The following is an 11,998-nucleotide window of genomic DNA, read 5'->3' on the forward strand; positions in this document are numbered from 1 at the left end:
GGTTTAAATTTTCACCTCATCAAAAATGTAACAACCAACCAAAGCAGACTTTCCTCCTTTTTTCCTAATAAAAGCATATTGATTTTCCTGACTTCTTATGACCACATTTGAGGAAAGGAGTAAGCACTGGAATCACCAATACAGCACGCTGATGGGAGGGTGGCCACCAGCTTCATCAGCCTCCCAATTCCTCCACTGTTGCCAGTCTGCACCTCTGGATTTTCAAGGGGCGCAGACTGGCAACAGTAGAGATTTAATAGGTAAGACCTTAGGTTCAGTGGAAAGATCTCCTACAGCTTCTGATATCAGCCCCTATCAGAAATTCTATTTTACTTTGTGTATTTCACATGTTTCAGATATAAGGGGTCAAGACTAATGGTGACCAGCCTTCGTTCATTTGATAAACCTTCATTAAACACAACTGTGGCCTTGTTCTAGGCAGCATGAATAAAATGATTTACAAACATCGTTGCTCTTCCAGCAGTCAGTGTTTTACAGGGGAACTCGAGAAGCAGTCAGGAAGGAAGGTCTCGGAGGAGACAGCCCTGAAACTGAATCAGACTTTAAAAGATAAGTTGGTCCGCAGGGTTGGAGGGAGGGAGGAAGGGAAAAGAAGGTTCTGAAAGATGGATCTTTCAGAGCAAACAAATAACTTGGGCACAGGCATGGGCACAAAAAGGAAGAGAAACGCCAGAGCATTTGGAGACTCACAGAACATTTTGCATGACGGAGCACAGGCAGCAAGAGAGGCCTTTTGGGAAACACGACTGGAGAGGTGATGAGGGGCCAGAACTTGTGTCACACAAAGAACCGCTTATGCCACACAGAGGAATTTGGATTTTTTTTTTCCTGTAGGCATAAGGAAGCCATTGAAAAGTTTTAAACAGGAACAATGTAATCAGATTTACTCTTTGGAAATAAGATCTCCTGGTTAGTTAATGAACTCGTATTTCTTTTTTTCTATGTTAACTATTGTTTTATTGTTTGGTCTTCAGACTATTATTGATTGAAGTGCCAAAGTGAGGGGGGTCAAGAGGCTTTGCCACTTAACGTTCCGAAGTTTATTTTATTTTAAAATAGTTATTATATTATGTGCTTTGCCTTATTAGTTTGGTGTACAATTAAAGCAAGATAAAGGCAGAGAAACTGGCTTGTAGGGCGATTGCTATGGACACCATTAGTTAGTTGGTGTCAGAAAGATTACAGATGAATCAATATTTACTATTGGATCAATTACAGACAAAACCAGAAAAGATTAGGTCTAGCACAAACTTTATAAAGCCTTTCATTGTATTTTGCATTTAAAAATCCTTACATCAGAGATTCTGCATTCTTTCATCAGGAATGTGGCCTGTACCTTGAGAGTTTTTAAAGCTCTCCAGGTGATTTTAATATGCGATTAGATTTGAGAACCATGATTTTAGTCTTAAGTGGCTTTACAAGTAAATGCCGTTAAATTCTGTGGTAATACATCATTCATAGGCTGTTCAGGCTGTACTAAAACATAGGAAAAACAAAGACAATTATTGAGTTCATTTTATGAAACAAGAACAATTCAAATAACAAAAGGTAAAAACCTTTAAAAAGACATGAAGCTATAATCTTTTTATGAATATAGGTATAAAATCATAAGTAAAATATTATAAAAATATTTTAACCATATATAAAAGAGCAGGCTAAATAGAATATATTTTAGAAATTGAAGAATGGTTTAATGCTGGGAAATTTATTACTGTAATGCATCATGATTTCAATAATATTTTTGAGCATTATAAAATGGCGCATACTGGATCTCCATCCTCACAGAATGTATTCACTAGTGTGAAAGATAAATATTAAATGTATCATATACATCAAAAGGTAAAATAAGAAATAAATTTATAAATGCCAAAAGATAGCTTTATTTTATTTATTTATTTATTTTTGACACAGGGTTTCTCCCTCTGTCGTCCAGGCCAGAGTGCCGTGGTGCAGTCACAGCTCACTGCAGCCTCAAACTCCCGGGCTCAAGCGATCCTCCCACCTCAGCCTCCTGAATAGCTGGGACTACAGGCGAGTACCAACACTCCCAGCTAATTTTTTATTTTTTGTAGAGATATGGTCTCACTATGTTACCCAGGATAGTCCCAAACTCCTCAGCTAAAGCAGTCCTCCCACTTTCCTCCTCTCCAAGTGCTGGGATTATAGGCATGAGCCACTGTACCCAGTGAGAGTTTTAGCATAGTATCAAAATAAAATGGCCGGGCATGGTGGCTCATGCCTGTAATCCTAGCACTTTGGGAGGCCAAGGCAGGCAGATCACCTGAAGTCAGGGATTCAAGACCAGCCTGGCCAACAGGGTAAAACCCTGTCTTTACTAAAAATACAAAAATTAGCTGGCTTGGTGGCACATGCCTGTAGTCCCAGCTACTTGGGAGGCTGAGACAGGAGAATCACTTCAGCCTGGGAGGCGGAGCTTGCAGTGAGCCAAGATTGTGCCATTGCACTCCAGTCTGGGCAACAGAGTGAGACTGTCTCAAAAAATAAAATTAAATTTAAAAAAAAATGTATTTCCTATTAGTGAGCAATATTCCATGAAAATCAGAATTAAAAAAACCAAAAAACATTATGATTTAACATTATTCTACAATTTCCAGCCAACAAGAAGAAAAAGTACACTAAATAATTATTTGAAGAAAACCTGATTTTTCTACCATGAAAAAGAAGGTGAATCATCTGAAAATTATTTTTTAAATCTTGGTAGAAAAAGTTGAATAGAAGCTAAATGTACAATTCAGTAACTTTCTTATACATATTTTAAGGATGAAAATTGATTCTTCAACCACTCCCTTTCTATCCCTACATCTGATTCTTAGAAAACAGGTCATGCCCCTTTCCCAAAGTGGGTTCTAGTGACTGCTCCTCCACTGGAGTGGGCAGCTGGCAATATGACCCTGCCTCTCACATCATAAGATGACATGTGATCCCTTTCAGTCTTCAGCTACCCAATGAAGAGAATGTTATGATTATACCATTTTACATGTGAGAAAATGGTACGTGGTCGCACAGCTACTAGCCAGGCATAGTGGTGTGCACCTGTGGGCCTAGCTACTTGAAAGTGAAAGTGGGCCGGGCGCGGTGGCTCAAGCCTGTAATCCCAGCACTTTGGGAGGCCGAGGCGGGTGGATCACAAGGTCAAGAAATCGAGACCATCCTGGTCAACATGGTGAAACCCCGTCTCTACTAAAAATACAGAAAATTAGCTGGGCATGGTGGCGCACGCCTGTAATCCCAGCAACTCAGGAGGCTGAGGCAGGAGAATTGCCTGAACCCAGGAGGCGGAGGTTGCGGTGAGCCGAGATCGCGCCATTGCACTCCAGCCTGGGTAACAAGAGGGAAACTCCGTCCCCCCCCAAAAAAAAAAAAAAAGAAAGTGAAAGTGAAGAACTCAAACCCAGTCTGATTCCAAAGCTCGTGCTTTGCAAATTCTGTTACACAAATCAAATAATAAACATTTTAATCAATAAAAATAGAAAAGACAACCAATGTCAGTAAGATGAAATTACTGGAAGGAGGAAAATATCATAAGTCTAAAATCTCTACAAGAAATCACGAAGTAAAGGATCCATGCATTTGCCTGTATAAACGTTTTAAGCATATTTTTGCTCTTCAAACTGATAAGTAGCATCTATAGAAAACCTACAACTGACACACTTAATGATGAAAGACTGACTGCTTTTTCCATAAGGATTGGTGTTTCTACTCTCACCACTTCTATTTAATCTTAGACTGAAGATCTAGCCAGTGCAGTAAGGCAAGAAAAAGAAGTTAAAAGTTATAAGTAGGAAATGAAGGAGTAAAACTGTGAAACTTGCAGACAACATGATCTTGTATGTAGAAATCCTAAGCATCTACAAAACATCTAGTATAACTACTAACTCAGCTTAGCAAGGTCACAGAATCAATATACAAAAATAAATGTATTTGTCTCTATATCACAACAAATAACATGACGATGAAATTAAGAAAACAATTTTTTAAATACCATAAAAACAAATAAGAACAAATTCAAAAAGTAGAAGACATGTACACTGAAAATTACAAAACATTACTGTAATAAGAAGACCTAAATAAATGGAGACATATGCCATGGTCATCAGTTGGAAAGCTCAGTATTTTTTAAGATGACGTCTCACTCCAAATTAATTTATGCATTCAATGTAATCTCTATCAAAATCCCCTGTAGGCTATTCTACAGAAATCAACAAATTGATCCCAAAATTTATATGGAAAGGCAACAAAACTAGAATAGCCAAATGAAATCTGACAAAGAAGAACAAAGAGTTGCAAGACTTATACTACCTTATTAACCCTGTCTCTACTAAAAATACAAAATTTATCTGGGTGTGGTGGTACACACCCGTAATCCCAGCTACTTGGGAGGCTGAGGCAGGAGAATTGCTTGAACCCAGGAGGCGGAGGTTGCAGTGAGCCGAGATCATGCCACTTCACTTCAGCCTGAGCAACAAGAGAAAAATTCCATCTCAAAAAAAAAATTAATTAAAGTGTACAATTCAAGTGTTTCTCAGTATATCATTTTTACAAGGTGTGCAACCAAAAGCACCATGTAATTCCAGGATGTTTTCATCACCCAAATGCAGATCCCATACTCATGGGGAGCCATTGCCCAGTCTCCCTCCCCTCAGCCCCGAACCTGACTCTAATCTACTTTCTTTATAGTTTTGCCCATTCTGCACATGTCAAAAAAATGGAGTAAAAGGCTACAACATGTAGCATTTTTTGTCTGACTTCTTTCACTTAGCATAGTGTTTTCAAGGTTCACCTACGTTGTTGCATGTGTCAGTCATTCATTCCTTTGTGTGGATGATTATTTCTTTGTATGGATATACCACAATTTATTCATTCATCTGTTAGTGGACAATTGAATTGTTTCCGATTTTTGGCTATTATGAATAATGCTGCTATGAACATTAAGCTTTTGTGTGAACATACATTTTCATTTTCTTGGCTATATCCCTAGGAATTGAATTGCTGGGTTATATGACAACGATATGTTTAACTTTTTTAGGAACTAGCAAACTGTTTTTCACCATTTTATATTCCCACCAGCAATTTATTAGAGCTCCAATTTTTCCACATCCTTGCCAATACTTATTTCCCTTAAAAATTATTATTATGGCCATTCTAGTGTGTCTGAAATGATACCTCATTGTAGTTTTGATTTGCATTTCTCTGATGATGATGTTGAACACCTTTTCAAATACCTGTTTGTCATTTGTATGTCTTCTTTGGAGAAACAACTGTTCAAATAATTTGCTCACCTTTTTACTGTTTTTTTTTTTTTAACCATTGAGTTGTCAGAGATCTTCATTCACATATTCTAAATACTAGTTGCTTATCAGATACATGGTTTGCAAATATTTTATTTCATTCTGTGGGTTTTCTTTTCTTTAGGACAGTCTCTTGACAGCATCCTTTAATGCACAAAAGTCTGTGATGCTGATGAAATCCAATTTGTCTGTTTTTATCTTTGTTTACTTAGGCATTTGGGATCATATCTAGGAAATCAATGCCTGAATGATGATTTACACACATTTTTTCATTTAAGAGTCTTATACATTGGGCTCTTTTGTTTGTTTGTTTGGAGACGGAGTCTCACTCTGTCTCCCAGGCTAGGGTGCAGTGGCACGATCTCAGCTCATTGCAACCTCTACTTCCTGGGTTCAAGTGATTCTCCTACCTCAGCCTCCTGAGTAGCTGGGACTACAGGCACACGTGGCCACGCCTGACCAATTTGCTGTATTTTAGTAGAGATGGGATTTAACCAGGTTGCCCAGGCTGGTCTCAAACTCCTGAGCTCAGAAAATCCACCCACCTTGGCCTTCCAAAGTGCTAGGATTAAAGGCATGAGCCATTGTGCCCAGCCACTTTGGGCTCTTTTTAAATTTAGCAGTTTTTTTATATGTGTTTTGTTGTTTCTTTCAAGATACAGGGTCTTGCTCTATTGCCCAGGCTATAGCATAGCAGTGCAATTATAGCTCACTGTAACCTCGAACTCTTGGGCTCAAATGATTTTCCCAACTTAGCCTCCAGAGTAGCAAGCACTACACTATCCATTTTTAAAACCCATTCTGAGTTAATGTTTTAACACGGTGTGAGGTAGGGATCCAAATTTATTCTTTTACCTTTGGATATTCAGTTGTTCCACCCATTTGTAGAAAAGACTACTTTCCCTCATTGAGTGGGCTTCACACCCCTATCAAAAGTCTATTGGCTGGCCAGGTGCAGTGGCTCATGCCAGTAATCTCAGCACTTTGGGAGGCCGAGGTGAGCAGATCACCTGAGGTCCAGAGTTTGAGACTAGCCTAGCCAAGATGATAAACCCTGTATCCACTAAAAATACAAAAAAATCAGATGGGTGTGATGGTGGGCACCTATAATCCCAGCTACTCTGGAGGCTGAGGCAGGAGAATTGCTTGAACCCAGGAGGTGGAGGTTGCAGTGAGCTGAGATCACACCATTACATTCCAGCCTGGGAAACAACACGGTGTGAGGTAGGGGTCCAAATTTTGAGACAGAGGGTGAAACTCTGTCTCAAAACAGGGTTTATTTCTAAACACACAATTCTATTTCATTGTTCTACATGTTTATCCTTATTTCAGTACTATGTCTTGATTACTGTAGTTTTGTAGCAAGTTTAAAAATAGGAAAGTGTAAACCCACCAAATTTATTCTTTATCCAGATTATTTTGCCTATTCCAAATCTTGGCCTTTTTGTACAGATTTCAGGATCTGCCTGCCAATTTCTGAAAAAAAAAAAAAAAAAAAAAAAAAAAAAAAAGCAAAAGAGATTTTGATAGTGATTACACTGAAACTGTAATCAATTTGGTATTTCCATCTTAACAATTTTAAGTATTTCAATCCACGAACATGAATGTTTTTACATTTATTTAGGACTTTTGTATTTAACAACATTTTGTAGTTTTCAATGAACAAGTCCTACACTTCTTTTGTTAAAATTATTCCTAAGTATTTTATTCCTTTTGATTTTATAATAAATAGAATTATTTTCTTGATTTTATTTTTGGGCCATTCATTGCTAATGCATAATGCAATTGATTTGTAAATTTTGGTATTATATCCTACATATTTGCTGAACTCACTCATTAGTTATAATATGGATTCTTTAGGTTTTCTCTATGTCATCAGCCAATACAGATAGTTTACATTTACAACTTATGTAGTCTGCAAATATAGATAGTTTACAGTTTTCTTTCCACTGTGGATGCCTTTTATTTTCTTGCCTAATTGCCCCAAATAGAACTTCCAGTGCAGTGTTTTGTTTCAGTCTTTCACTGTTAAGTATGATATCAAGTGTGGATTTTTCACAGATGCCCTTTGTCAGGGTAAGAACATTCCTTTCAATCCCCAGTTTGTTGAGTACTTTTCATCATGAAACGGTGTGATTTTTGTCAAGTGCTTTTCATGAGTCAATTGAGGTGATCATATAGGGTTCTTTTTCTTCATTATATTAGTGTAGTATATAGCATTGATTGATTTTGTTTGTCGAAGCACCATTGCATTCTGGAGATAAATCCTATCTGGTCATAACATATAATGCTTTTATATACTGCTGGGTTTGGTTTGCTGCTATTTTATTAAAGATTTTCACATCTGTACTCATAAAAGATACTATAGTTTTCTTTCTTGTGTTATATTTACCTAGTTTGGATATCAAGATAATACTGGCCTCATAGAATGAGTTAAAAAGTGTTTTCTCCTGTCCTATTTTTAATTCTTCTTTAAACATTTGGTAGACTTCACTAGTGAAGCCATCTGGGGCTCAGATTTTCTTTGGGAAGTTTTCTGATTACTTATTTAATCCTTTTAGTTACTCTAGGTCTACTCAGATTTTTTATTTCTTATTGAGTCAGCCTCTGTAGTTTGTGTATTTCTAGGAATTTGTCCATTTATTCTAGGTATCTGATTTTTTTAGCATTCAGTTATTCATAGTATTGCCTTATAATCCTTTTTATTTCTGTGAGGTTTATTGGAAAGTCCCCTCATTCATTTCTGATTTTAGTAATTTGAGTAATTTGAGTCTTCTCTCTTTTTTCTTGGTAAATAAAGCTTGTCAATTTTGTTCCTCTTTCAAAGAACCAACTTTTTATTCTGTTTATTTCTCTACTTCATTTCTCTTTTGTATTTTATTAATTTCTGCTCTTTATTATTTCCTTCCTTCTGCTTGCTTTGGGTTTAGTTTACTTTTCTTTTCCCCATGTCTTCAGGTTGAAGGTTAGGTTATTGGTTTAAGATCTTTCTTTTCTTTTTTTTTTTTTTTTTNTAGACTGAGTTTCACTCTTATTGCCCAGGCTAGAGTGCAATGGTGCGATCTTGGTTCACTGAAACCTCCGCCTCCCGGTTCAAGTGATTTTCCTGCCTCAGCCTCTCAAGTAGCTGGCATTACAGGCATGCGCCACCACGCCCAGCTAATTTTGTATTTTTAATAAAGATGGAGTTTCTTCATATTGGTCAGGTTGGTCTCGAGCTCCTGACCATAGGTGATCCACCCACCTCAGTCTCCCAAAGTGCTGGGATTACAGGCGTGAGCCACCATGCCTGGCCCTCTTTTTTCAAATGTACGCATTTGCAACTGTGCATTTCCCTTCTATGCGCTGCTTTAACCGTATGCCATACATTTTGGATACATTGTGTTTTTATTTTCATTCATCCCAAATTATGCTTTATTTTGATTTCTTGCTTTACTGTATATTTAAAGTGTGTTGACATATTTGTAAATTTCCCAAATTTCTTTCAGTTGTTGATCTTTAGTTTCATTCCATTATGGTCAGAGAACATATACTGCATGTTTTCAACTCTTTTCGTGTTATTGAGACTTGATTTATGCTGTAAAATATCATCTGTACTGGAGACTGTTCCAAAGTACTTAAGAAGAGTTTGTATTTTTCTGCTGTAGGGTAGCTATATAGATGTCTATGAGGTTTAGTTCACTTATAGTGTTTTTCAAGTTTTCTGTTTCCTTGCTGATATACTGGCTAGTTGTTCTATTAACTATGGAAAGTAGGGTATTGATATACCCAACTATTATTGTTACCTAAGAAAAGAGCTCCAAAATACATGAAGAGAAACTGACAGACTTGAAGAAGTCTCTTCTCTTAGGTACATGTATGCATATAATTATTATATATTCTTGGTGAATTAACCATTTTTTAATTATAAAATGGTCTTCCTTTTTTTTAGTAATAATTTTTTTAAATCTATCTCACCACATATCAGTTATAGTAACTCCATCTCTCTTTTTATTATTGTTTGCATAGTGTATTTTTTCCTGTTCTTGACCATTCAATCTATTTATGTCCTTGAATCTAAGGTATGTTTTTTGTAGACAGTGTATAGTTGGTTCATTTAAAAAAAAAATCTTTCTAGCTTGTAGACAGCTGCTATAAAAAAAATTAGATAAAATCTTTTTTCCAGTCTCTGCTTTTTGATTAGAGTTTGCAGTCAATTTACATTTAATGTAATTAATGATAAATGAGGAGTAACATCTTCCATTTTACTGTTTGTTTTCTACCTTTTTATGCCTTTTGTTTCTACATTTCTCCATATTGGCTTCCTTTGTGTAAAATAGATATTTTCTGATACAGTATTTTATTTTATTTTATTTTTATTTATTTATTTATTTTTTTTTCCAGTGGACACTTTTATTGTTTATTTAATGGATCATCAATTTCACCTCCCTACCTACAAAGTCAATTTCATCTTGTTTCCACGCTGAGTAGTGAAACAGTGACAAAGCTAATAAGAATAAGCTACATCAAAAGAGAACTAAGCTAACACAGCTCACTAACAGGCAAAATATAAATATATGCACTCTAGAATGCACAACGGTTTAGTCACTAAGAAATTCAAATGGGATCTTGAAGAATGTAGGCATATCCAGGGTGTAGTAAAGATGAGCTGAGATACTGTGCAACTGTTTAAGGGTTCCTGGCACTGCATCTCTTGGCCACTAGCTGAATCGACATGGAAGGTTTTGGCTAATGCCAAGTGGAGATGCAGAAAATGCTAAGTTGACTTGGGGGCTGTGCACAGGAACTAAAGGCAGGAAAGTACTAAATATTGCTGAGAGCATCCACCCCAGGAAGGACTTTACCTTCCAGGAGCTCTAAACTGGCACCACCCCCAGTGCTCACATGGCTGACTTTATCCTCCGTGTTCCATTTGGCACAGCAAGTGGCAGTGTCTCCACCACCTATGATAGTGATGCAGCCCCTAGAAGTGGCTTTCACCACTTCATCCATGAGGGCTTTGGTTCCCCGGGCAAAAGCTTCCCATTCAAATACCCCCACAGGGCCATTCCACACAATCTGCTTAGCCCGAGTGACAGCCTCAGCATACTTCTTGCTGCTTTCAGGACCACAGTCCAAGCCCATCCAGCCAGCAGGTATGCCAGAAGCTACAGTGGCTTGGCCAGTCTTGGCATTCTCATCAAACTTGTCAGCAGTGACAAAGTCAACAGGCAAGGTAATCTTCACACCATTCTTCTCAGCTTTGGACATTAGGTCTTTGACAATCTTGGCTCCCTCTTCATCAAACAGAGAAGTACCGATCTCCATGTTGTTGAGCACCTTAAGGAAGGTAAAAGCCATTCCACCACCAATAATCATCTCATTGACTTTGTCCAGCATATTATTGATCAGCTGGATCTTGTCTGCAACTTTAGCTCCGCCCAGGATGGCCAGGAAGGGTCGCTCTGGGCTCTCCAAGGCCTTGGCAAAGTAGTTCAGCTCCTTCTTCATCAAAAAACCACCAGCCTTCTGTGGCAGATTGACTCCTACCATGGAGCTGTGGGCTCTGTGAGCAGTGCCAAAAGCATCGTTAACATAAACATCCCCTAGCTTGGAAAGTGAAGCTCGGAAAGCTTCTATTTTGGCTGGTTCAGCTTTAACCTTGTTCCCAGAAGCATCTTTTCCCTTCCCTTCTTCCTCCACATGAAAGCGGAGGTTCTCCAGCAAGATGACAGACCCAGCAGCTGGGCTGGCACAGGCTTTCTCCACTTCTGGGCCTACACAGTCTTTCAAGAACAGAACATCCTTGCCCAGCAGAGATTTGAGTTCCACAGCAACTGGCTCTAAGGAGTACTTGTCAGGCATAGGGACACCATCAGGCCGGCCTAGGTGGCTCATAAGGACTACTGACTTGGCTCCATTATCTAAGCAGAATTTGATGCTTGGGACAGCAGCCTTAATCCTCTGGTTGTTTGTTATCTGGTTGTTCTTCATAGGAACATTGAAGTCAACTCTCATAACGACCCGCTTCCCTTTCACGTCCAGCTTGTCCAGCATCAGCTTGTTAGAAAGAGACATTTTGGAAATACAGCCGGGAGAGAGGTCGGTGATTCAGAGAGCGAGAGAGCCGGCTGCAGACGTGCGCTCTGTACCCTTGCAGAATGCCGAACCTGATACAGTATTTTAATTCTCTCATTTCTTTTACTATATTTTTGAGTTTTCTTTCCTAGTGGTTTCCCTGGGAATTACCACTAATAACTTCATACAAGACAAGTCCCTTCTCTGTCACTGCTTTTAAGATTCTCTCTTTGGCTTTCAACAGTTTGATTACAATGTAACTCAGTGTGGATCTCTCTATCATACTTGGAGTTTATTGTTCTTTTTAAATGTGTATGTTAGTGTTTTTCATCAAATTTAGGGAGTTTTGGCCATTATTTCCTTAAGTAGTTTTTCTGAAACTTTCTCTCACCTCTCCTTCTGGGATTCCATTATGCATATGTTGATGTACTTAACAGTGTCTCACAAATTTCTAATCACTTTTTTCTGCTTGTTTTTTCTTTCTGTTCCTCTGACTGGATAATCTCAATTGACTTATCTTCAAGTTTGTTGATTATTTTTATCCTGCCTGATTAAATGTGCTACTGGGTGCCTCTGGTTTATTTTTCAGTTCAATTATTCCAGCTTTCAAC

At 38.0% G+C, this 11,998-nt stretch overlaps 1 protein-coding gene across 1 annotated transcript; it reads right to left on the minus strand.

The window, feature by feature from the left end:
• Positions 1-9,710: 9,710 nt before the first annotated feature.
• LOC108293395 (phosphoglycerate kinase 1-like) lies at positions 9,711-11,480 on the minus strand. Its single transcript, XM_037733534.1, has one exon. The coding sequence runs from the start codon at positions 11,385-11,387 to the stop codon at positions 10,134-10,136; it is 1,254 nt and encodes a 417-aa protein (XP_037589462.1). The 5' UTR covers positions 11,388-11,480; the 3' UTR covers positions 9,711-10,133.
• Positions 11,481-11,998: the final 518 nt, after the last annotated feature.

The sequence above is a fragment of the Cebus imitator genome, unplaced genomic scaffold (genome assembly GCF_001604975.1).
Source record: "Cebus imitator isolate Cc_AM_T3 unplaced genomic scaffold, Cebus_imitator-1.0 Scaffold536, whole genome shotgun sequence".
Classification (NCBI taxonomy): domain Eukaryota; kingdom Metazoa; phylum Chordata; class Mammalia; order Primates; family Cebidae; genus Cebus; species Cebus imitator.

Coding starts and splice junctions, on each gene's coding strand:
- LOC108293395 (XM_037733534.1), bottom strand. CDS start 11,387: ATGTCTCTTTCTAACAAGCTGATGCTGGACAAGCTGGACGTGAAAGGG.